At 41.0% G+C, this 27,073-nt stretch overlaps 1 protein-coding gene across 1 annotated transcript in view; it reads left to right on the top strand.

The window, feature by feature from the left end:
- Positions 1 to 1,589: 1,589 nt before the first annotated feature.
- gramd2aa (GRAM domain containing 2Aa) overlaps positions 1,590 to 27,073 on the top strand; it is a 31,557-nt gene continuing 6,073 nt past the window's right edge. The window contains exons 1-8 of the mRNA XM_032561041.1: positions 1,590 to 1,844; positions 11,770 to 11,874; positions 20,535 to 20,592; positions 23,334 to 23,652; positions 25,710 to 25,813; positions 26,277 to 26,375; positions 26,502 to 26,573; positions 26,698 to 26,754. Of these exons, the coding sequence (XP_032416932.1) occupies positions 1,705 to 1,844; positions 11,770 to 11,874; positions 20,535 to 20,592; positions 23,334 to 23,652; positions 25,710 to 25,813; positions 26,277 to 26,375; positions 26,502 to 26,573; positions 26,698 to 26,754 (954 nt within the window). The 5' untranslated portion in view covers positions 1,590 to 1,704. The remainder of the gene's footprint in view (positions 1,845 to 11,769; positions 11,875 to 20,534; positions 20,593 to 23,333; positions 23,653 to 25,709; positions 25,814 to 26,276; positions 26,376 to 26,501; positions 26,574 to 26,697; positions 26,755 to 27,073) is intronic.

Genomic DNA, 27,073 nt, shown 5'->3' on the forward strand with positions numbered 1-27,073 from the left:
AAGTTAAATTAGACAAAATTTTTCTTGTTTTAGGTTAATTAGAATTTCCAAAATTATTTTACATGATACAAAAAATTCAGTTATGTTTTAGCTCATGTTGAATACTGTCACAAGACATTATTAAGAGAAATAAATTGTATCTTATAGCAGTGAATTTAAACTCTTCTATAGTTCCTTTATATTGTCTTTATCCCTAAGGTGTGGTGCTGGAAAAGTTTGAGAACTTGTCTTGAAAATTACGTAAATTTTACGATAGGAAAACTGAACCCCATGAACAGGACATCCTGAGCATGTACTGTATTTAAAATAACTAAATTTAACTGGTAATTAGTCTTTGTTTTTATTTAAGTCTTTGTATCAAAACAATATTTAAATGTTACGGCTAACTATAAGACAGTACAAACAATAATATATATATATATATTTATTTATTTATATATGTAAATGCTTTAGAATTATAAAGCCATTAATTTTTTTTAGGGTTATGAAACGGTAAAAATCTCATCCCAAGTCATTTATGTCGGATATCAAACTGAGATAGGAAATTCTGCACATACCAGCACTTTCCAGTCAACATTTTCACTTTTTGATGTGTTTATCACTGAATTTAAAATAATCCCTTTTACTGGAGGCGTCAGGCTGCACTGTTGCATGTGGCCACAGGAGAGCAGTGTCTGTAAACGGGGCCAGTCGGTCTGTGCTGAATCAAATGTCCAGTTTAAAGCAGCATTTCTTTCATGCTGGTCACTGAAGTTTAAGGTTATAATACTTGAACGTCTTTATAAATCCTTTCATAAGTTTTCATCCCAGAAATTGTATACATATTAAGTTGTATGTTGATTTTAAAGTATGAATTCTCCACTATTTCTTTAGTTTTTGCTTCCATGGAGTCAGACTTTGTGTTCATTTGTTCCAGCGGTCTTGAGCAATAATTTTCTAGACTTTCTGGAGTTTTGCTCTCCAGCAGACGGACCATGTGTGAGGAAGCGGCGGACGTCCAGGAAGATCGTCAGAAAACACCCGGACAACGACTGACTGTCCACGAAAGACATAGAAGGAGAATATACTCTGTGATTTAAACAAAGTTTTCTTATTTAAATTATTTTGAAATGAAACAATTTCGAGTGTCTTTAGACTGTCTTTTTACTATTTTTGCATAGAAAAAACATCAAAAACCTGTAAAAGTTAACAATCTTCTCCCCCAGGATCTCTTGGTTCAATGTTAAAACTGTTTCTGCTCCTTCGTTTTCAACGTTTCTCATATCTGTTGTGACCCAGCTGTCTGCAGCTCCTTCTCTATCGCAGCCCTAGCTGGGTTTGATGTGGCGTTCACTGGCATGAGCGAGGCAGCTTGGGGTATTTTTAACTGCCCCCAATGCCCCCGAAGTGACTTGGCTCAGTGTATTAGTATAATGCAACATCGGTGATGGGGAGTGATTACGCCCGGGGATGATTTTGTTGAGTGTAAATGGGGGGGAGATCTGATTATCCTCCCCGCTCTGGGCTCGGCGGAAGGGAGGAGGAGGAGGAGGGTGGAGAAGGGAGGAGGGCCTAAAGATACCAATGTGCTGAGCCAATGGCTTTTCCACAGAGCAGCTGGCTGGCATCAGGACAGGACAGGCCGCTCACAGGAAGGATACCTGGAGGACACCGGCGCCCGCCAGCTGCTCGTCGGACACCGAGGGCGACTTCCAAGAGGTGTTCATGGGATGCACTATCTACGCGGCCAGCCCTAAGGCTCTGCCTGCCGACGAGGCCCGGGGCCAGGACAGATACTACCAGCTCCCCCACTACAGCCATCCTTATGGTAACTGCAGTCAGAGGATAGCAGCCTGCAGAGCCAGGTCAGTGAACGCAACACAGGAAGTCCACACCGGGCGTAAAACTGAACCAAAGGGAATGCTGCTGGTGCTCACACTATGGCATAGATCTGTTTATTTATTTTTTAAATTGGATATAAATCTTTTTAAATTGGTGTAAAATAAGTTTTGAAAATGCAGTTCTCAAAGCAGGTTGTTTCTGCGTTTTCTTTTTTTCAGAGTCATGAGTGAGAAGCTTTTGAGATAGAAAACGGTGAGATATGAGCGGATTAAAAGCACTGAAACAGAGGAACGCACTGAGAGGATATCAGTCTGTCACGTGTGGGTGTGTGTGTGTGTGTGTGTCAGTTTCTTTGACTATTTCCTCACATGACTTCTGTTACCCCTTTCTACGTCCATCAGTAGAAAGTAGAAACTAATTGCACATCTACAGACTACGAAGAACTGCAGTGATCTCTGATACGTGAGATGTTTGTTTATTTATTTTAATTTTGATCATTTTTTGTCCAGGGCGTTTTATTATTAATCCTTTGTTATAACATTAACAGAGCTGTTTTTATGCTAAACCATTAGGAATAATGTAACTTTAGCACACTTGCCTTCACACAATGAGTATAAGTGGTGGCTTCTGGAGGGAAGACATTGTTCCCTCCAGATAGCCTCGCTGTTTTCAGTCAAAAACAGCGAGGCTCTCTGACCCAGAGGACGCCTCAAGTAAAAACAAATTCAAAATTCCCACAGGTTTAGATAGATCAAATGAAACAATAAGAGATGCACCAGTTTTGGGGCTGAACATCAGGAATCGGTCGTTTTTCCGTTATCTGCTTATCTTTTCAGGGTCATCGGAGCCCCAGGCTCTTTCCACATTATTCATAAAACCAGGCTGCGCAATAGTTTTAAGTTCGTTTGCAATATGGCCGCTCAATACGCTGCAGGTTTCTTTAGCAGTGTTGCAAAGTCACGCGTCTGTTAACGCTTGCATAATGCGCTATGTCACTGCCTTGTGGAAGTGACTATGACAAAAAGACATAATTATCATGGCAGCATTTGTTGCTCTAGCGTTGGCTTTGTTGAGCTTTAACTAGGCCCTCACGGAGGTGCCAGCATGAAGTCATAGATTCCTGTGGTTTGCACTGTGCTGCTATGAAGAGGGAAATGATTCCTCTCCTTCCAGGCTGCAGGGGATCAGTTACAAAATGACTTAACTTCGGAATAATATTTCAGACGTTGTCAGAATAATCTTTAACATGTATCTATTCCTCCATGAAATTCCAATGATTCATTATTGTACCAAAATATTAGATTAAGTTGTTCATGCTTTAACTGTGCCACTCCTCGTCTGTTTATAGTTTGATTTAATCCGTAAGCCAGGGGTCAGCGACCTTTGGAAGCCCAAGAGAAATTTTTACTCGTGGTCCAGCTGAGCGAAATTTTAGAGCCACAAAAACAACTTAGCAGCTGGAAGCAAAATAGCTTTTGTTTCAGTGAAACATATTGACAGAAAAAAAAAATAATAATAATATATATATTTTACACCATTAGTGGCCATATTTGGAAATGTTATGCCTATTTTGCATGAATACACCAAGAACAAAACTGTTAATGCTATCATTCCTAATGTAATTATCTTTACAAGGTGTGGTTTTACCATTGTGCTCATTTGAAGCGTACAGGTGTCCGGCGCCGTAGTGGGGGACTGATGGTTTGGGTTTGTTTTACGGTCTGCGTAGCCTGCAGGAACTGCGTTTACAGTCAACTTCTCTGTGTACCGTTTGCTCCAGCTTCACTGTACTGTAAATAGCCGCGTCCATCACGTCTCGTCTGACTCAAGTTATTGTGTTTTTCAGCGTATTTTCGGAACTGCAGTGACAGACATTTTCCAATACTGCTCCTTTTGTCGCTCCGAACCTGGGGTTTTATAACAGTAAGACGTCTAGCGGGATTTGTTAATATTAAATATATAATCACTCCTGTATGGAGAAGCGCATCCTTCCTCAGAAACTGCACTCAAGCCTGGAAGACTCTCAGGGTCAACCCCATGCACTCTGATGTTCAGAGGGGTTTTTTTTGTGTTTTTGTTTTTGTTGTTGCATATTTTCAAATGGGTACCAGTATTTTTTTAGGATGCCGTGCAGAACCGTTATTCTTCAAACCATAGATTTTATTTTATTTTAATAACCAACTATATTTTCTCAGTGTTTCACTGACTTGTCCTAATCTTCTGCAGTTAACTTCATACAACATGTGGAGTCTTGCGCAGTGAGTGCACTATATGAGAATAAAAAAAGATGTTCTTTTTCTGAATTATGACTCCATTAGTACTCACTAGCAAATTCACAAGTTTAGGAGTGTAGCTTCAATCTGTTTTTTTTTATGACCTTGTACCACTCTGTGCCATCCTTTAAAAGAAAACTCTGCAACCTTCTTATAGGTATTAAATCAGCTTGATATTGATATGCACATAGCAGAAGGGATGTTTTCTAAATATTTACATACTTCAGATGATTTCTTGGCTTTCTTAGCATTTTCTGCAGTTGTTCAATATTTACTCCTTGTATTCCAGTTCATTACTCATAAAAGTTTTCATGGACACAGCGATAGATTTACATGGTAATATATCTGCTGAGATCATCCTGCTTATTTACTTACTTTACTCGCTGTATATAACATGGCGTGTAAAAAAACGTTACAGATTAAAGATGTGCACTTTTTTTAAAAAAGTTAAACCACGGCAAGTTTTACAACCATGACTGTAAATATGAACGCTCCGTGTATACATATAAAAAAAAAAAGTTTAGATATTTATTTCCGCGGAGATCATTTTTTTCACTTAGTACTTTAGTTGCACATAATAATAATAATAATAATAATAATAATAATAATAATACAGGTTCGCTGTTTTCGCTGGGCGTCGGTGGAGTAAAAAATAGCCTCAGTTTAATCCCCAGCCCACATTGGGCTGATAGGTAAGCTCAACCCACCTCCACAGACGGACACGCTAGTGAGAGCGACGCAGCTCAGCGAGCCTCGCTCATCTCACTTCTAGTTTGTTTACGGCTGGGTAAGGGAGCTACGGTTTGGGAGGCCTTTTTTAAAATTAAATTAAACTTATTAAACTTACTAAATGGTATCTGGACATGCAACCGAGACCTGAAGAACTGTGCGGAGCTTCAAGGTGACAACACAGCGGAAAGCGTCGCCGCACATAGAGAGCTACAGGTAGGAGACTTTTAAATCAAATCAAGCTAGCGCGAACACGGTGCGAACTTCCGGTGAGGATTTCAAAAATAAAAATCGGCGCCTCTGAATTTATGCGTTAGTGTAGCAGAAAATGCAGAAATATTTTTCTTTGGACTGCATGATTACCTAATCACTATTATAATATTATATTCCTATATGATTGCCTATAGAATGCATTTATTAAGTTAGTATCTTTATTTTATTTTGAAGGAAAACGCTTTTTTCCGGTTTTAATGTTATCTTGCCAAACTACAACGGTTCTGATATTATTAAATAAACGCAAGACTTGTTCTGGGAAAAACTCGCCATAGAAAATGCAGATAAAGTTCTGGAATAAAATACAAAACCTCACAAAACTATAGGGATTTGCTTTGAAATGTAAAAAAAAAAATATATAAATATTGTTTCTTCATTAAAAGAAAAATGCTTATGACATTTAAATTAAACTAACATTTCACTTTCTGTCTTAGGAACTTATGCCTTACAGCATAGCATCTTATTAAACAAAAAGATGTTTCTATTTTCCCTAAACTGTTATTTTTGTAACTTCTGTTTATCCTTAAATCCCAGCAAGCTATAAACAGTACTTATTGTGCTCCCCTTAATCTTCAGAAAGGTTAACACTTGGAGCTTTGTGCAGACTTTAACACACCTCTCCCATCAAAGGCTGTTTTGAGGCACTTGCACAATGGGGAGGTTATTTCAGGAGGCCTCAAGCAGTGCAGATGTCAGAGTCCAAAGGCTGGACCTCTTTTGCACATTGATTGGCTTTCTTCCCGTAAAACACAAGAACAAATAAAGACAATGCATTACAAAAAGAAAAAAAATACATGGATATACAGGGCACACGAGGGGAGGGGGGAAAAAAACAAAAGAGAATAATGTTACCAAGAGATCCAGGGTATTTTTAGCTGAGTGGCAAAAGTGGCAGATATTCATTTCCTGCTTTGCATTTATTTTGTTTTTGTTTGTTTTGTAATCATGCCATTGTTTGTCTAAGTTCGAGAAACCCACTGCAAGCTCATCATAATAAACATTTCCCCCTGCACAGCCAGTAATAACAATTACCTGTCATGCTGCCGCTTTGTGATGTCGCACATCGTCTGACAGCAAAGGTCGGCGGCTCTGGCGTAGCTGCAATTTGTTTCTATGTAAATACGTCGGATTAAACTGCAGGAAAACGACAGGATGGCACTGTAAACCGATGGTGTCGGTTACTGCTGGTGTGGAAATAGGATGGTGACACACCTGTAACTGATTATAATCAAGGACTGACTGTCTAAAAAAAAAAAAAAAAGTGTACTCAATGTTTGATGGTGGAGCCTTCGGCCGTTTTGCATAAACAACAACAACATGGTTGCTGAAGGATTGCTGGGAAATGGGGGCAGAAAGTGTGCTTCAGCCCTCTCACTGACTAACAGGCTCTAACAAGATTACAGCTGATTGGATTGGAGGATGTCTTGTGACAACGCAAAAATGTTTCTCCCAAGAGACAAAGAAGGACACAGACAGACGGATCATAGGGGTTATGGGACGTGTCTGGGTTTTGGCTGGTCCGCTCCCTTTATCCTTTGATAAAAGCCGTGGCATTGCAGCTCTGCCTGTTTAGGTGAACCTCCACCCCAGTCTCAAGTCACTGGCAATCGCCAACAGATTTGCTTTCAGTGTCGCCATGTCTTCCCATCAACTTTGACGAGTCTCCTCTTGCCACTCGTCCGTAAAAGCTGGCGGTGTGGAGGGAAAGACACAATTGCTCAGCCTGTCAATGCAGGTGTTAATGTTTGCAGTTGTCTGTTTCTCAAGTATCATTGGATGGCGTCAGAGTAAAAGAGGCTTAGTCAAATTTAAACACTTTTAAAACCGTACGTCCTTCTCCTCCAGCAGTTATTCACTACTGTGTTTTGCTCGATTGCAGGAAGTCAACAACGTATACATTTAGGTTTATTGTTGTAATTTGATGCTGCACGAAAACGTCTGCATGTGTGGACGCTGCTGCTATTTATGTGTTTATTAGTTATTGTTTCATGGGTTAGTGCATCTCATGTTTAAGGAGCTCATTTGAGAATATCATCAAAGGCTGCCTTTGCGGTGGCTCATTTCACCAGTCTTCGGTCTTTCTCATCTCGAGACGCGTTTGCAATAATTCCTAAGAGGGAACTTGCTTGAGCTCACTTCTCTTTTCATCTTGGCGTTAAACGTGTTCAGCGCTCTCTCTACAGATCTTCTTCAATTTGTCCTGCTCTTTTAATAGGAGCCGGGGATGTTGCATGAGAAAATGTTCCAAATTAATTGGAAGTCACTGATGATCATAGGGTTTGTTTGTGTCTTAATCCAGCTAAATCTTATTTCCCCCAGATAAATGTTGATTCAAATGTCTCTCTGTGCTGAAAACATGGCAACTGTGCAGGACTTTTTGTTTTGTTTAGTTGGTTCTTTTTAGGCCCAACACATTGATTTGTCGGTGCACTTGTCCGGTCTCTTAAATTTCAAACACACATTGTAGGAAACAAAGACTGTAATACAGAGAAAAACACCTTCAGACGTATGAATCCACTTTAAAATAGTACACAAAAGTCTGGCTCCCTGAGGATACGTCTTTAAATTTTCAATTTGTTGTGTTTTTAAAAGTTTGTGCAGTTTTGTCTCTTGAACAGCCTCCATTAGTCAAAAAAGAAACACCTAGAGATCTTCAATAGGCCTGGCCTTCAGGTTATGTCACATGAGCCTGAAACTTGATGCTGTTACATTTCACATGTTCGGGGATCAAAGGTTACCTTTCGGTGTCTGACGATGATTTCAAATAAAACAACCTGCGACGTTCATGATCACATTTAGTCGGCCATTCGACTGCTTTTGTTTGACCAAACACGTTGGTCATCATCACAGAAAATGTAGGGTAATTATTCCCTACATTACGCGTTGCTGCAACTTTTCAATGTTCCCAGATCCTTTACGGTAAAATTTGCAATAAACTCCGTAACTAGCTTTGGGGGGGGGTTGCGTTAGCGTAGCTAGTTTGGTGTGTTTTTGGTGTTTGGCGGCAGATGAGATCAGCTGCTTCAGTTCCACCTCCAGGTAAAATTTGGCTCCTCATGTTTGCCGTGTTTCAGAACGTTCCCTTTTGGTGATACGAAGTCATATTTCTCTGGAACTTGTTGGGAGCGGTTCATGTGACCTTATGTTTTCCAGCTGCCACGCTGAGATGATCAAGTTTTGACGTTTGCTAACTGACGAAGCATTACGTCATCACATTTTGATGCGTAGAAAACCAGATTTTATCCCCCCCACTGCCACCCTCAACACCTCCGTGCCCCAGGCTACTGCCCCAATGTAAGTTCTTAAGTCCGACCATGACCAATACAGTTTAGCATTAAAAAGCATCACATTTTTGTGGTAAAGAGTTGATATCAGGACATCTTTTTCACCAAACAGCACATTTTAAGTTCCCATTTTACCCTCAGGTTAATCCCAGAATCCTTTAAACTTCGATTAAAAGTGGAAAGACCCCGCAGTTCCCAGCCTTATCTATTACAAAAAGCTACTTTGTCTTTTTTATGTCCCATTTAATCCTCCGCGATCCCACATAAGCAGTCAGCTCTCCCTCCAAGCATCAGAAAGCCATTGTTGTTTGAACAGGTCAAGCGGCTGACGTAAAGCTTCTGGCCAATTAGAGTTAATACACTGGAAACTCCACGCAGGTTGCCTGTTTCCATCAGCGCCTGTAATTACACAGGAGCAGGTGGTAGCGACCTTCCCGCGGCCCCCAGAGGACGGCACAGAGGCGACGTGTTTGCATCCATGTCAGAGAGGCAGAGAAAAACAGGAAATAATGGGCTTTAAAAGACCACAGCGATAACCATGGAGCAAGACCCTTAAAAACGTCAATGTGCAGAGAATCTGAGCGCTAAATTTAATGTTCAGAACATACAATGCTAGGGAAGAACATCCACACACTTTCTGATACGTCAACTGATTGTAGTGGTTCTATAAATGAAATTCTGATTGATCTGGCTGATAAGTTTAAGTTTGGACGTTTTGATGTTGCTGCCGGTGTCATAGTTAGAGAAACGAGGATCACCTGAGAGGAACTGGTGTCGTGCATCGGTTGCTTGAAGATGCAGTCAAAAAAAAATATTTTCTTTATGTTGGATGTCACATGCAGTTTGGTTAAGTCCGTAATTAGCAGCTTAGAGGAGTGTTGTTCTTATCTAAATCTGCCAGGAGCTCTCTGAGTGATTTGGCAAGAAGAGGACTGGAGAGGAAGGGTGTCGAGACACCTGCAGCCACGGGGAAGGAGCTTAACGCTGCAGAGAGTTCGCCGGGTCCTTCAGTGATCAGAGTTTATGGTAGAGAGGCAACAAACAGCTTAGATTTCATCCTAATCTTGCCTGGAGTTTATCTAAAGGCATGCGGGAGACTCCGAGAGGTCTGATGATGAGACAAAAGGATTTTCCATGATTGGACAAAAATAATTGGAAAATCACCAGAAACACACCTTGGGAAAAAAACCCAAAAAACATTTAAATCAGCAATCAGTGATGTTAGCGAAGTAAATGTATCAGTTTTAAGAGTTTTCTGGTAACTTCATTGGCATAATAGCCATGTTTTTTGGTTTGTTCATAAAAATTGCAGTATGGTTGTCAAGTTGTCAGCTTGTTATATAATTATATACTGATGACAGGTTTCTCATATGATGACGTCAGGATAGGTAGAAGTTCTCTACATGTATGAAATTTATTTCAGGTAAACAAATCTTGTCACATCACAAATATAATGTATTTCATTGGGTTGGGGTTTATCTAATAGTTCGACACAAAGTAGTGCATATGTAAAGATAAAATCTTTGTCTATTCCACTTAATATCTGAATGCCTTTCAGACTGGATGGAGAGAGACGGTGAACATCAAATTCAGACCTTGCCATAATTTCTCAAATAGGCTCAGGTCTAAGCTTGGACTGGGCCATTATAGCACACCAACACACCTCGATCTAAACCATCCCAGTTTTATTATTATTGCTAATTTTTCCAACATCTAGCCTCTTTTTGCCAATCTTCCATAAAAGCGAGACCTGTGGAGTTCGCAACTAGCAGCTGATTCTTCCACATGAGCTACGAATCTCTGCAGCTCCTCTAAAGTTACTGAAAGCCTCTTGGCTGCTTCTCTGATAAAAGCTTTTCTCGGTCTTTGAGTTTTTACTCCGTTTTGTTTTAAGTTGTAAGTTTAAAGAGATCTCTGTGCGACGTTTCTAAACCAGAGGTATTGTTTTATAAGCTAACTCTGATTTAAACTTTGACACAATTTTATCCCTGAAAAAAAAAAGTGATGCTGTTTGTTCACTGATGTTCTCTAACCCAGTGGTCCCCAACCTTTTTATTACCGCGGACCGGTCAAGACTTGGCAATTTTGCTGCAACCCGGCGGTTGGGGACCACTGCTCTAACCAATGTCATAGATGTTCATAAAGCAGCTGTATTGATATTGTGATTAAATTTTACACACGTTGCTCAATTTCCTAATTAGATTTTGGGAGTTTACTTAGTTGGGAGTATGTATGCACACCACACTTTTCAGAGGTTTATTTGTATAAATAATAATAATAATAATAAAGGTATTTCCTACCACTTCGTAAGTACACATTGCATTGTGTTGGACTGTCACATAACATTTTAGTAAAATATCCTGACGTTTCTGGTTTTCATGTGAAACATTGTGGGAAAAGTTTACATATCTAAATTTTTGCTAGGAACCATCGTCCAACGTAAGTGGAAAATATTTGGCTTAAAGAGACGACCTCAAATTAAAGTGCTTTAACATGTAAATCTTCACTGTCGTGTTGAACTACTGAATATCAAGTTACTGACGGCTGGCCTCAGAGCTAAAGCGTTTCTGTTGAAGTGCGGCGGCCAGGTGGGAGCGCCAGCAGGTGTCGACTTGAGGACGCTGGCCGTAAAAATCCTCGACGGCCTCACCGCGGACGGAGACTCGGAGACGAGACCAGCTCCTGGCGTCTGTTTTGAACTGTGCGCAAATCAGCGTCAGCGAGGCCTTGAACTGACCTGAGCAACAAAATCCATCACACCGGACACAAAGATGGAAAAAAAAAGAAGTTTTATTTCAAACCCAAACCCTCCTCCTTTTTGCTTCAGTTGATTATTAGCAACCGACTCGTAGGTAACTTTAACTTTAAAAATAATTTTAAATTTAAAAAACCCATCCATTGGAGATTTTTCTTGTGTTACCGTTATGTTCTCCTGCTTTTGTAACACGCTGAGGTTGCACTTGGAGACGTCTAAAGTGTGTGTTTTTCAGGCGGAGGGGGTGGAGGGTGTGGGGGCATCAGGTCAGCCATCTGCACAGTGTCTAACTAAGGTGCTCTACTTTTTCTGCATGAGACATCTGGGCGCGAGTACACACTGACCTATTTACCAAAAGCACCAGAACACAATTTTATTCTGCCAAGTAGGCATTTTTCTTCTCTCCTTTTTTTTTTGGATGTACTACAAACAAGCCGAATCCAACTGGAAACGTTGCATCACTGCGATAAGACAGAGTCCGCTTGTTTTGACCCAGAAACCGTTCGGGGAAGCTCTCTCTCTCTCTCTTTCTCTCTCTCTCTCTCTCTCTGTTTGAAAGCCAAACGTGGGGATGGAGGAGGGGAGATGTCCCTGCTGTTAATGCCGAGTTGTGTGCGTGTGTTTGTGTGTCCAGGGCCAGGAGCATGACCGAGCAGCAGGAGCAGGGCGAAGTAACAGGCCTCCTCTCCACACACGACCTGGACCCCTCCAAAGACGACGACGCACACGGCCACTTCAGGCAAATGTCACGCAGCTCTTTGCAACTTTCACTGCTTTGACATGTTTTTGTTTTTTTCCCCTCTCTCTCCCTACACAAACCATCTGCATCCTGCGGGATGATTGTGGGTTCCAACCCTGCGAGATTTATTTTCACAGCCTCATTTTGTTCTATATTTGATCTCAAACAATGGTCAAGCTCACACACGCATTCTCACACAGAGATTTACAATGAGCTTGTTTGTGTTCCCCTTCGAGGCCTCGCAAAAGATTCTCTATGTCTGTTTTGATAGTAAGCTATAAGGACAGAAATATAAAGTGTTTAAGTCTGGTGCGACGTTTTGCAACAGGCCGACAAACAAAATGTTTGTCCGTTACGTAAGGAGGATTGGAGGCGGGAGCAGATTAATGCCGGGGAATCTGTTCTGGGATGAGGTTTGGCTCCGGAGCGCAGTGTGTTGGTAAACTCTGCGAATGAGAGGGAGTTTAACACTCCATGCACACGTCAGGTCCTGATCTTGTAGGATTCGGTGAGCAGAGCGCGCCTCCTCTCTGTGTGCCGCTTAGCTCCGCTCTCATTTCTTCTATGTTTTCAGCAGAAGTTTGCGGCATTACACAGTAACTGGCCTGCTGTGGGTTTTTTTTTTTTATGTTTGTAGCCGTACATGACACCGGGTCAAACGTTCCCAGAGCTTACAGAATATTTTCTGTAATTTGCAGATTTCTTTTCAGAGTTTACGTGGTACCCTTCCATTGACCCACAGGCACTTTGTGTACACACAAAGGCACTTGATAACTGGGACTTCAGTGACCTACAGATGACCATAAATTACATGTAACTGATTGGGACTGGACGATATATTATGAGGTGACTCGTCATCAGCTCCTCAGGTCCAGAACTGGAGAAATGGACAGTTTTCCTGTAACGTTAGCTTGTTTTCCAGTTTTCCTGTAACGCGTGATTGACAACGCTAAGACCCTCCTCCTGGCTCTGATTGGTTGTTTCTGAGCATTGCATTTCTTGCAAATGGCAGTAGGGTCACTGAGAGCAGCTTGTTTTAATTTTTCTTCCCCAAATGATCCGTCTCATATTCTACTGTCAGGATATAGTGACATTTTTAACAAATGTTTAAAAAATACATTTTTATGAAAGTTACAGATTGCTTTGTAACATTCTCAGAACTAGTGACAAGGTGACTTGTTACTTAGGAGTTTCCAGACTTATGAGATTACTTTCTAGAATTTTCAGGGTGCTTCCTGGAAGTTATGGGTCACATTCTGCAGCTTTCGGGTTTGTAAACTGGATCACGTGGAGAAACTGAAAGTGTTGGCATCTATCTGCATTATGGGACAACTTGTAAGGGGGGAGCTTAACGTGGCGACTACACCTTGGCACGAGACTGTTGTACTGTTGTGTTTGTTTCTCTTTTCGACCAACGCGTTAAAGTAAAGTCAAAATTAGTGAAGGTTTTTTTTAAAATAATTATACAGTCACCAAGAAAATACCTCAGCCACACTGTTTAAAAGAATAAACAGTGTGAACAGAGAGTTCATCTCTGTTCATACTCGGCGAGAATGTTATAATGTATCCAAATAACTCAAAGTGTGCTTGAGGTTCTAGAATGTTCTGACCGGTTTTCACAAGTCGCCACAAAACACAGATCCTTAAAGATATGTTGATGATTTAGTAATGGATTCTGTAAAAAAAAACAAAAAAACCTGCGATTTCTGGAGAAGTAATCTTTCTAATTCTGGGTAGCAACCTGTAAGTCCAATGAGAAAGAAGATATGTTTTAGGAACCACTACTGTTTTTCAAAACATCCTTTGTGATGAACTCTGGCCGAGTGGCAGTGAGTTAGATATTCATGTGCTCCAGGCAGATGACCTGATTTTAAAAAACAGGGATTTTAGACACGGCAAATATTCCCACAAGCCAGCCTACAAAAGAAAAGATCATAACTCACAAAAAAAAAACATTCACTTACAATAGTACTTTAATCTGAGTATATTCCAATGACCTGGATAAACTTGTAAAGCACCGTCATACTGCTGTATCTAAGCAGTCAGGAACTCACACCAAAACAATTTCTTTTTAATAATCCCAGAGACTTTGTCTTATCTATAGTTTCAGTATGAAACTAGAGGTGTTTTTGTGGTTTTTACTACTAAGTAACAAACTACAAAACTTTTTGTTTCAATTCAGACACCAAAGACATATCCTCTAGAAGCCCAGAGTTCAAAACTTCAATGTTTACAGCCAAATGTTTTATTTCTGCTGTCTAAATGTTTAACATCTTTTTTTCTCTCTCTCTCTCAATCCTATTTTCTCCTGTACTGACTCAGTCTGCCGCCGCCGCTGCTCCGGCCACCAGTGGGAGGTGTTCACTTTCTAATTTTGGGTTTAATTTGGGATTCTGTGAGCTTGTAATTAGCTTCACCATTCTGCCTCACAGCAAAGAGCACAGTGATCTTTGGACGAAAGGCGCACGAGTGTGCACGCAAACACACTTGCAGCCCGCAACATGTCGCTTTGTTCCCCGGGGAACGCCTGCTGAGTCGTGCTTAAGCTTTTATTTTCAAAACCTTCTGCTTTGCAGAAGAAGAGAAATTGACAGAGATTAAAGAAAGCTGTTGTATGAGCCTAGTATCATATCTTTAGGATTAACTCCATACTGTAAATTCACTATCCTCAAAGGATGTCAAAAAACAAAAACACTTTTTGGCGTTGGGTATGAGTTAACCTCTGAAGCATAGGCGCAAATCCCGGGGGGGACGGAGGGGGTCTGGACCCCCCAATCTTGGAAAAGTCTAGAATTGTCCGGTCCAAAAACAATAATTGAAGAAACATTTGCATTTAAATAATATCAATATGAAAAGCCAAAAGAAACAAAGAACGAAATAAATCTACCGTTTATCTCAGAAGAAAATGAACATTTATTTTTAGGTCCCTCCTTATCATTATTAGAACAATAGTTCAGTCCAAAGTGTAGGAGGAGCAACAGCAGCGCTGGGCAGAGCCACTGAAGAGAGGAGCTAGCTGTTAGCTGTGGCTCTGCAGCACAAACATAAAACCCTCCAGTAAATAAATACTTACAGCAAAAGACATGCAAACATTTTATTTACATTCACTGCTCAATAAGAAGAAACACATTAACCATAAAGATCAGACTGCAGTTTGTTTTCTTACTTTGGCTAAATCATGATAAGCTGCCTCATTAGCAAAACTGCTACACTGCTTTCATAGACGAGCTTTTTTGTTAAAAGTAGCAAACATCTCATTCATATTTAGCTCTTTAACTTTTAGCCAAATTAGAAGAGCTTGAAACGGGAGGGGCTGCGGAGCGGCCCACAGCTCTGTGTGGGAGCCGAGAACAGATAGAAAAAACTAAAAGTTTTGCCTTTATTTCTCACTGTTTATAATACCCCCCAGATATTCATTTCCATCTACTTATTTGTTCTCCGTCACTCAGGACATGCCAAAACTAAAAAAGGCTTAAAAATAAAGCAACTTAACAAGTTATAATTTAAATAGGCAATAACTTGTATTGGGAGCCATTTTAATAGATCAATGTTTATGAGGAAATTTATTAAGAGCAGTTACTCATTACATCTTTTTTATTTAGAACCTTAAATTTTTGTAAAGGTGTAGCAGAGATCAGTGAGACTGAACAAAACTCGCATAGAAGCAACATTTGAATTTTAGTTTTACTTCTCTGCAGGCTGCTTACTGAGAATAAAACATGTTTGATGTGCTTTACTAGTCATTGTTGGTCCTGCAGCTTAAATGTGGCTTAAAAACTTTTAAAACCACATTTTACGTTACATTTGAACAGAACCTCGCCGACTCCCCCAAAATTGCTCTTAAGAAATTTTCCTGTTCATGGCCCCCCCCACTCCAATAATGAGATGGGATTTACGCCCTTGCTCTGAAGGTGTTCTTGTTTTGCTTTTTTTTTTGCATATCTGCATCATGACCTAATTTCTGCTGGAACAAAAACTCCTACAGCGCCGCACCGTCAGCGTTCAGTCACCTGTACTGGCCGCTGATGAAAAGCTGGATCTCGCGGTAAAGAGAAAGAGACAGATGGAGTCGAGAAAGCCGGTTGGTCCCCGCGGGGCCGCCGGTGGTTTTTAATAATCACTCTCTCCTCTCCACCTGGGAGTGCAGAGCCGCCGTGCCACCTATTTATAGGAGGAAGCCGGCGAGCGGGAAGAGCAACACACATGCGCTATTGTTCATAGCACGGTCACAAGATGAAGAGATGTGTTTTCCAGGAAGGGGGATTTTTTTTTGTTCCCATTCTTTTTCTGGGTCAAGCTATGTAAAATAATTAAATGTTGAGGAGGTTAAGGGGAGGGCAGTTTTTAATTCCTTTCGTGACCTGACTAACTCCGATGCTAGTTTGATTTGATTACTTTAAGCCCGTGTTGGCGTTTGAACGGAATAAGTCTGAACCGTCTGGTCCAAAGAGGCTCTAACACCATTTAAATCCAACGTAAAGTGTACAGAAACACACACTGTCGAGCTCTGTGTTAAACCTCCTGAGAACTCCCACAGTCCTCTTTTTAGCAATGACAGGTTAATTTAGTTATTTCCTGTGTGACACACAGTCACACTCATCACTGTGGAGGAACTTGTTAAAAACGTTGCTTCGGTTCGTTGCGGTTCTCCTGCGGTCGCGCAGCAGCCTCTCTGGCAGGCCAGCCGGAGCTTTAGCTCTCAGACAGTCTCACATTTTGAATCTACAACACTTCGGCATGCAGAGCACTTCATGGGGGACGAGTGTGACTACGAAGCAAGTCCGAATCATCACCACTCCACCAACCGTGCTTGGCAAAAACCGTTATGCTGCTCACCAGTCCAAGAGATGTTGTTCTAGAAGTCCTGTGCTGCAAACCTAAAACACTTTGCACTGCTGCAAACCTAAAACATGGCGGAATATTCTTTGTAGAGAAAAGGGTGTTTCTCCTCGCAGGCCTTAACAAGACGTACTTCTTCGGTGTTTTTCTTATTCCTCTTTAAGCTCTTGGGTTTGTTTCTCTGAGCATTGGAAGATCTGACCTCTGCTCCTGATCTCTACTCCTGGTAGCAAATATTTTTCCACTTGTGAGTAACTTTTCTGGTATTAGAATGATGGGAAGTTGTTTGGACATGGTTAGTCCGCTTTAATGATACTCCAGTCTGTTTGCCTAGAAAGTCCAGTTCGTTTGAGGAGATGTGAATCCTCAATTAAACTCTGATTTGGGCTAAAAAAAAAAAAGCAAACTCTGGTCCCCCTATAAACCTAGGTCCCTGTTTGGTTGAAGTGTACTCTGGTGCGGTTTGAATGCGAAAACCAAGCAGACCGGAGACAGCTCAGAAAGCGGACTCCAGTGCAGGGAATTCTGGGTAAATACAATCAAAACAAACTCTAGTTTCTAGCACTAGTGGGAGAAATAGTTCCTTTAACAAAGAGAAATTCTACAACCGCTAAAATCTGACGCTACTCCATTTTTGTTTACATTTTGTGAAGAAGGAAGTCGTGCTCACGTCTTTTTCCGAAGTTTTTTTGTTGTTTCCTTCTGTTGTTTTTGGTGCAGCGCCCCCACAGGCGAGGAGGGGAACAAGTTTTTCAGTTAGCTTGGATTGTGTGCAAGTGAACCGCGCCAGCTGAAAATGGAGCAAATGTTGCAATTTTGGTCCCCAATCAAACGGAGTCTACCAGATGAGGTGTGAAAACACCCTCAGATTAAACCCGACATCTTTCTGTGTCGTCATTGTTTGCCAGAACGCCTCGCTTTGAATGACGTGCATATTTTAGTGCACGTTGCATTTTGCTGCACGCTCCTGGAAAGCAATCAGCCCCCGCCCTCCTGCACCCAGCCAGAGTTTTCACCGTGACAAAGAGCTGCATGGAAAGAAACATCAGAGCCAGACACAGTTGTTTCAGGTCAGAGGTCATCCTATCCTGTTACAGAGCAGGCTATCAGAGCAAGGACACTGACAGAGCTGCTGCAATGAGAGGATGATGAGGCTTTGCATAATGGCAGCTGGCACTTCAGAAACACTGTTCAAGGTGAAGACAGATAGGCTGCTGTTTCATAAGGACATTTCCTAAAGAATCAGAGGACATATATTTAGATTTCAGAATAATGTGGGGTTTTTTCACAAGTAATTAACATCTATATCACAGTTTAGAGCTAGCAAGGCGTTAGCCATGGATGTGAGCTACCCAAGATCTTTACTTTCCCCTCATATCTTTCTTACAATTTTTAGTTGTAATAAATAATACCAATATTAACACTGACAACAAGGATATCCATTCTTAATAGTAGCAAACAGTAACATTCATTATATACAGGGCATATGCGAGGTAAGCGGCTGCTTAGGGCCCCCACGCCACCAGGGGGCCACCAAGAGCAATAAACTAGCATGATAGAAAAAAATACATATTTAAAATAACACTGAATAATGCAAACTAAATTCTATTACTATATTGTTTTTATAGATAGTAAGGATTAATCTCTTTTTGTTGATGGCTGCTGCCAGTGTTGGGGAAACATACGATGTTAAATTTAGTGTTTATTAGTTGACGTTACTTTCAAATAGTTATAATAAAATGGCACACTTTAATACCGCTCTGCATTTTAAAATCCAAATGATTTTTCTTTTTATTTGTTAGTCCTGTAAGGTTGAAATCAATAGTCATAATAGTACTGGTATAATGTATGCTAATTACAAATTATGCTAATGATACCAGGTATGTTACACGCATAGTGTAGCTTAGGAATTATAAATCATCTGGCGTTGACATGTTGGTATGGGGGCCCCGCAAGAAAAAGCTGCTTAGGGCCCCAAAAGGGCTTGGACCGGCCCTGATTATATATTTATCTGCTCTCTTTCAAACTCCTGTGTTCTAGTAATGAAGCGATCTCACCTAATGCGACTCTGTTAAAGCCTCATATGTGTAAAGATACACATTAAAAGCTTAAGATAAACGAAGAATTCTTGAACACACATCGTCACCTTCCTCAGATAATAACCAGTCATTTTTTGCCAAAGTGTTTTTTTTTAACCTAAGTCATCTTTAGGAAAGAAAGAGGTGGGGATTTGTTGGGGGTTTTTTTGGCAAAAAATGACTTCGGTCATTATTTTAGGTAGGAGACAACACAATATATTGCTTTTAATCAGGTCTGGTGAGTTATGAGTTCAGTTCTAGCACCTTGCCCGCCACGTGTTGTCGCGCCCCTGTTCAAGGCGCTTCGCCCCAGCTGGCCCTGCGTATCAGTGTGTGACTGCAGTGTGTTTGTGAGTGCAGCCGGATGGTTGTGATTGTAGCGTGAAAGCGCTTCGAGTGGTTGGCATTTCTGAAAAGCTCTACCGAGGTTTCTGCCCGTTTCCTATAAATAGAGTCTCAGAGTTTCAGCGTGTACTCGTTCAACGGGTCAGTGGTTCCTGCTGTGCTGGTTCGCCTCTCATGGGGGCAGATCGCTTGTTTTATTTGCAGTAAGCAACATCGCTATTTTAAAAGGTTAAAGATGGTCTAGAGTGCTGTATGCTTCTTTCATTCTTTTTCTTTCTCTCTTTCTTTTATCCTTCTCTATTTTTTTTTTCAATTTCTCTCCATTTTTTCATTTTTTTCTTCTTCTTCTCTGTCTTTTTTTTCTATATTTCTTTTTCTCTTTCTTTGCTTGTTTCTATTAATTTTTCTCTCTCTTTCCCTTCTTCCTCTCTCTCTATGTTTCTTTCTTTCTTTTCATAAAAGTTTGCGAAAAGTACACGTCTTAGTTAGGAGACCTTCTGTCAAAGGTTTGATCCAAAAATCTGAACCTATCAGATAAATGGTCATTTCAGGGGAGCAATTGAGAGAGTTTTTGCATTTTGTGTGAACACCGTTTCCAGTCTAGACGTGCCCAGGTGTCGTCTAATACGGCTAAAACTTTCAAGCCCAGTGTAAAAGTGAAGCGAGAAGCGGTCCAGACCGGCTGCTAATACGATGCGTTTTCACCAGCAGCAGCTTGACTGACTCCGTCGGAGCGCCTGCTGGGCCGCAGTGTTTATCAGTGCCTCCTCCTGCGGCGGTGCTTTCATATCAGCGCCGCGTTACACTCCCTCGGCTTGCTGTCAGTCACCCGACACTTTCAGTGAGATACCGGATGAAAGACGAAGTGTGTTTCTTTCTCTCTCTCTCTCCCTCTATCTAAATGCCTCGCCACATTCAGCCTTTCCTTGGTCCTCCTTCCCCAGAACACCTGAAAGGAGCAGTTCAGGGACATTTTCCTTCCAGGATTGATTGTGCTGGGTTTTTTATCTGCTGAGTTTGTTATTTTTGCCTCGGAAGCAGATTTATGAGCACCACGCTGGGACATCTGCTCCTCCGGAGGCGAGTTTGAAGTGAAATCGCCTGATAAAGGCCTGGCGTGGCCGCTGCTCACGCTTCAGCCGCTCAGTATATCTATCTAATGCCAACTGTGGCTTCAGATACAATGAGCCTTCCTACATGTAATACAATATGTACATCTTGAGTGTTTTTTCCTCTTTTAGCTCAAATTTTCTGTCCAATTTGCAGGAATATCTTCACAATCTATTATTTTTAGCTTACCTTGCCCACATATAGAATAAGAGTGTGAGTTTCATGAGTTGTTTCATGTATTATTATAATATATTGTTTACATTTTTTTTTTTTTTTACTACATCACAGGTTTCAGCTGATTGAAGACCTTTCCTATGAAGATGTGAAGAAATGCTACAGGGGATCGGTGAGTTTGTCCTGTTCCTCGTCGCTCGACTGAAACTCGGCTAGTTTGGTTTTGCTTTAAACAAACATGTAGTAAAAAATAGCTAGTAAAAGCGTAACGAAGCTTCAGTAGTGTTAGGCTGTGAAATGGGAACATGTTGCTCACGTCTTGAAATATCAAAAAAAAAAATCTTTCCAAATCCAGAGTATTGACCTTCATTACAGTTTTTTTTTTCTGTTTTTTATGTCAGATCACCATATAAAGTGGAATTTCAGATTAAAACCTTTTTTTAAATTATTGTTTCATCCATTAAGGTAAAAGCTTTCTGCCATTACATGGTCCCATGTGAAAAAAAATAATTGTCCCTCATGTGAAATCATGAAATAACTGTGATGAGCCACAGTTTTTGGAAAGCTGTGTACATTTTCAGCAGCCTAACTCAGGTCTGATGATCACCTAACCTTCAAATGTAAGAAATAACTTAAATAGAACATTTTATAGCGTAAAGTAGGCAAAGAAATCTCTAAAAGCAACACATCATCTAAACAAAAACAGTAGGAAAAAAAAGTAATTGAAATCTGAAAAGGGTTCCAAATCCATTTCTATCGCTTTGGGAATCCAGCTCACCACAGTGTAGGACACGTGTGTCAAACTCAAGGCCCGGGGGCCAAATCCGGCCCACCATAACTTTTTATGTGGCCCTTTACAGGTGTCAAGCAGTCCCTCCAGTTTTTCACAAAATTCATACAAAATCCACACAAAATCAACAGCTTCCCACATTTCTTTTCCTGATTTTTACAGAAAATTCTTAACATTGTCTGAAAACATTGGGTTTCAGTGATTGCTGCCTCAACCTGACTTGATGTCAAGCTATAGTCCATGACCGATATGGCGAGTAATAAAAGTTACATTTAGCATCATATATTAGCAAAATAAAAATAAACCACAAACATTCACAAAATCCTGGATGGACTGGTCAGTGTGAAAAGATGTTCAATATTTAATTTTAAGAAACTGACACAAACAGCCATTCATTGATATTTTAACAGCTTAGTGGGTTTTATACATTCTGGCACAACCGGCCCTTTAAGAACATTCAGGTTTTTGATGCGGCCCAAAATGAAAGTGAGTTTGACACCCCTGGTGTAGAAGCTGTAGTTAGTTGATGCCACCTAGCATGAGAAAACATGGAACAGCGGTGAATCTTCCAAGTTGTGTCCAATCTAGCAAAATGACTCCAGGAGTTCATCGACCCAGAAAGGTGAAGACATCCAGAACATCTAAAACACTGCAGGCTTCATTTGCTTTAGTTGAGGTCAGAGTTCATGAGTCTACATGAAGAAGGAGACGGGGCAAAAACTCCCCTTCGTGGGAGAGTGCAAAGGCCGCAACCACAGCTGACAAAAGGAAACACAAAGGCTGCTCTCATGTGTCACAAAGCATCTCAATCCACAAGACTTTTGGGGAAGTTTTGTCTGCACTGACGAGACAAAAGTGGAACTTCTTGGAAAGTGAAAGTGTGGTTCATGTTACGTCTGAGCTAAAACTAACCCAGAATTGCAGAAACAGACTGTCAGACACGGTGGTGGTGGTGTGATGGTTTGGGATTTGAGGTTTCTAGATTGTAAAGGACACTGTACAAAGCAAGGAATTAAACAAGAAGTACACTTAAAAGCTGGATTTAAAGTGTTTGAATATTGTGGCGATGAGAGGGAAGCGTGTTCCAAAGAAACAACCAAATAAAGCTTGGCTTTGAGTCGGACTTGAATCCAATTCATTTACCATAAAGATGATCCTCACGCTGTAAACTCCTCCAAGATGGCCGAACTAAAACGTTTCTGGAAAGAAGAGCGGCCATTAGCTCATCACTTTTCACATGGCTCCAGATCGGTTTGAGGAAATCGTCATTTGAAAACTGCAGAAAAGTTGTTTTAGTCTGATTACGTAGTTTGATGAGCTGAGACATTTAAGTATAACAAAAAGAAAAAACAGGAAATCTGCAAGGAGGGGCTAATGCTTTGGTTATTTAATTCAATAGAAAAAAGATCACAAACTGCCTCTCTCATCCTGCGTACTCTTTTTGTCATTCAGCAAAACAACACACGTCGGAAACTAATCTAATTTCCACTCTGAATGAGTCAGCATATTAACCGAGGGTTTCCCCCTCCACAGTATCCTAACCCTCTGCAAGCGCCGCTCTGAGGACAGGAGCTACCTCTTGCCGCGTGCTATAAATAGTGAAAAGAGAACCAGGAGCGATGCAGAACGACAGAGCGAAACATTGATAGATGAGATGGAGAGCAGGAAAGTTGCAGCAGAGACTCTGAAGGCTGGAGGTGAGTTGTAGCAGGGAGATGAAGGAGAGATCTAGTGATTTTTTTTGTTAAGGGAGGAAGAAATGGGCCACTTGAATGTTCTTGGCGATGGAGAAACTGACAGCAGCAAGGAGAAGGAAGGGAAAGAAAGGAGTCGAAAGTACCTGTGTGTTTTCCAGCTGAAGGACGGCGTGAGTGTATGTGTGTGAAGGAAAGACGAGTGGGAGGGAGCAGCAGCAGAGTCACTGAAGGTGTATTGGAGACAGAAAAAGGCAGCCTTGCAGTTGAGAAAGAGCTCAGAGGCGACAAAATGAGGCATAGCTGCTGCTAGTCTGTAGTGTAGGTGTGTGTGTGTGTGTACTTGTTTTAGTTGCACTTAGAGGCAGATGCATGTTGAGCAGACGGTAACCTCAGCCCAACACTGACCAGCGACAGGGGGGGGAACAGTGTGTGTCTTGCAGCGGTTTGCTCCAGGCCTTGGATGTGCGAGAGTGTGTGTGTGAGTACGGTGCCAACGTGCTGAGCCTGGTGCAGAGCTCTCGTCCTCTGTGGGAGAGGGTGGTATCTGCGCCGAGCGGAGCCGGAGGCGGCGGCGGCGGCGGTGAAGGTGGAGGGGTCGGCGGCGCTGGAGCTGTGCGGGCAGGCCGGTCCGCCAAGGAGCTGCTCATGACTCTGCCCTGTCCCTCTGCACAGACTGTCAGCAAGTACAACTCGCAGTACCACAAACTGTTCCCATGCGTGCCCAAGGATGAGATCCTCATGAAAGGTACTGTCACCGTGTCAGTTTTTACAGTGTGCGTATGAGCTGCTTATGATGGGACAGCATGTACCCGCGATGTGAGGAAATCAGGACTGTGTGTGGGTGCGCGCGCGTGTGTGTGTGTAAGTTGTTGTGACATTTTGTGGTGATGTCATCAGCTGAAAAAAAATCAATTTGTGTCTAAAGTTTCAAAAACAAGGTCATTAAAAATGTGGCTATTGTAGGTGAAGTTTGCCTGTAGCAATAAGCAATCAATCAGTGAATCAATTAGTTGCATGATAAGTTAAAATTAGCTTGATCATTCATATTCTGATTATTAATTTTTTTTTTTTGAAGGTCAATTTTGTTTACAGAGACAGTAATACATCTCATTAATGTTTTTTTTTGTAAGTGGTTTTTATTTGTTTTGTTTTATTTTGGATATTTAAAATATCCTCCAGCTCCAGTATTAAGACCTATTTACAAAATTAAAATTTATTAGTCTTTGAGAGGGCAAACTTGCATTATTATCAAAATAATTACTGGGACAGAGATTTGGGGCCGATTTCCAAACTCTGACGTCCTGATAAACTCTGCAAAAAACACAAAACCTTACCAAATATTTGTGTCTAGTTTCTAGTAAAAAATATCCTTCTACACTTGAAATAAGACAAAACTAACGTACAAGTAACTTTTCAGCAAGATATGGGAGCTTGTTTTGAGTTCCTTATAACACAAGAAAAATATCTTGGTGAAATAATCTGCCAGTGGACTTTTTAAAAATATCAACATTAAGGAATTATTTACTTAAAACAAGCTCTTATATGTTGCAGAAAAGTTACTTGTAAGTTAGTTTTATCTTATTTTAAGGATACTAAGATATTCACACAAGAAACTAGACCAAAAATACTTAAGATTTTCTGTTTTTGCAGTGCAGAGTTTAGCTTTTAACAAATTTTCTGACTTAGTTAAAATGTTAGCAGTACTCTAGAGTAAAACAGATCAGTTTAGCTGTAATGAATTCAGCTTTCTTCTCTTTTTGAAGCCTTCCTGTTTGTCAGCTGGACATGCCTCCATAGAAAACGCTGCGCTTCTGCCGACCTCATTGATGCTGCAAATGCATAACTCTGTCACAACTCCTACACTGAACAGTGTTGTTCTTAGAGCAGTAAGGCATGATGTGTTCACTGATCTGAGAAGAGTTTGGATTTTTAGCTTCAGATTAACTAACTGAACCAATCTGCGCTGCACATCTGCCTGTTTGGAGCAAAAAGGTTATTGTTGAGGGCTTTCTCTCTTTTTTTTTAAAGAAGAAAGACTGCGACCCTCTGAAGGTTAGCAGATTGACCTCTCTTTCTGCAGTTTTATTTAGGCATGCAATGGCAGAACTGACCTATTTTAGGACTTCTTTTTTTTTTTTAATTGCAGGTACATTTCTACTTTTAAGTTTAGAAGAAATCTATCATTTAAACAACTATCACAGACTTTTTTTTAGCCAAATTTTGTTATTGTGCATGATTTTAAAATACTGTAGCTTCTATTATTTTATTTTTTTTAATTGTTTTTGACTGTTAAAAAAATGTTAAAAGCTTTCAAAAACAGAAAGACAGAGACAAAAACAAAACCACGTTTATTCTGCATAAAGAAATACATTTGTTGCAACTCATTAAGCTTTTTTTTCTTCATTTCATAAGATCCTGCATAAAAACATTTTTTATACCTGGCTAACTTCCACGCCCCCAAGTGGAGAAACTCTGTATTACATCAGTCATCTTTTAAATTGCATGAGAATATCTGGAAAGTTCAGTAAAATACATTGTTAGAAAACCATCCTACAGGCTTTGGGAAAAATTTTTTTTTTTGTTTCATTCCGGAAATCCAAAACCTCCTAATTTGGAAACATGTAAAGTATAAAACAAACCCCAGCATTCAGTGAACTTCCGTTTTGCTTATTTTATTTCCTGATCATTGCTTGAGGTTTTCCCTCTGGGACTGTGTGATGTTAAACTACAGGATGTTGGATGCATGTTATTTCTTTATCTGTTGTTCTCTCGTTAAGTATTTTTTGCTTCTTCTTTTGTCAGTGTACTCCTGTGCTCTTCTTAGAGACATCCTCCTGCAGGGCCGCCTCTACATCTCCAGAAACTGGCTGTGTTTCTATGCCAACCTCTTCGGCAAGGACATCAAGGTAGGAGGCAACTTAATAAACTCACAGTGACTGGGGGGAAACTTGATCCGGGCGACTTTTAAAGTCACAGCCTGGCAAAGCTGATTGCACAGCTTTACCAATGATTTCGTTGAAAGTCAGTCAGGATTAGGAGCAAACTGGAAGTTCCTCTGTCTTTATTCTTCATGTTTTTAACCTTTAACTCTGAAATGTTCCACTTTGATGCTGGACTTTCCAGCTCTTCCTTCATTTCCTTGAAACTCCAGAGGTTTCAGTGACATTAAGCCACTTATTGAAGCCGCATTCCTCACGTTCTGACCCAATAATGCAGGTTTTTGTGTCCCTGCTGGTTTTCTGCAGGGCCCATCTCTTTGCTCTTTTATCACGGAGGGGTTATTTACTCTCCTGCTTTCTCACTCTGGCAATTTAGAGGTTGAATCCAAGGTTTGTGTTTTCCTGAAAAGTTCTTTGTCGTTCCGCTCAGGTGGCCATCCCTGTCGTTACTGTGCGACTTGTGAAGAAGCATAAGACGGCCGGCCTGGTGCCCAACGGCTTGGCCATCACAACGGACACCAACCAGAAGGTAGACGCTTCAGCCAGAGAGGCAATAAAACGAGAGTGTGGATGTAATTTTATTTATTTTAACGCTGATTATCTTCTTGTTAATAATAGTTGATAAAACTCCTGTTATTCTCTTTTATCTCCTCAGTATGTTTTTGTCTCCCTGCTATCAAGAGACAGTGTGTATGATGTCCTCCGCAGGATCTGCACACACTTACAGGTGTGTGAACACGCCCACACACCCCCCCCCACACACACACACACACACCAGGTGCACTTATTAAGTCCATACCCCATGTGGCAGCGTGTCAGATAAAGAGGCGTCTGTGTTTTCCCCCCTGCAGGTCAACGGGAAGAGCCTGAGCTTAAAGCAGTTCATGGAAGAGCCGGCCTTATCGCTGGTGAGTGAAAGTCTTTCACGAAACGCCGCAAAATCTTCCAAATTCAGCCATCAAAGGCGGCGGCAGCGAGTTTTATGAGGCGCGGATCGATCAGAAGCTGTGGGTTGACTTCGCTCAGACGAGATCGATCGCTCGTTCTGCCGCAGCTGCAGCCGTGCGGTGAATTATTCCCCGGGTCGGCTCGATGCTATCAGGAGCTCTCTGAGGTCACCTTGTGTTGCTGTGCTCTGTTAGCTTCCTGGCTTGTCCTTGATCTTCTCCACAACAAAAGTGAGCATATTCAATTGAAAAGACTATTTTGATTTTTGTTTTTCAAACA

This window comes from Xiphophorus hellerii, chromosome 4 (genome assembly GCF_003331165.1).
Source record: "Xiphophorus hellerii strain 12219 chromosome 4, Xiphophorus_hellerii-4.1, whole genome shotgun sequence".
Taxonomy (NCBI): Eukaryota; Metazoa; Chordata; class Actinopteri; order Cyprinodontiformes; family Poeciliidae; genus Xiphophorus; species Xiphophorus hellerii.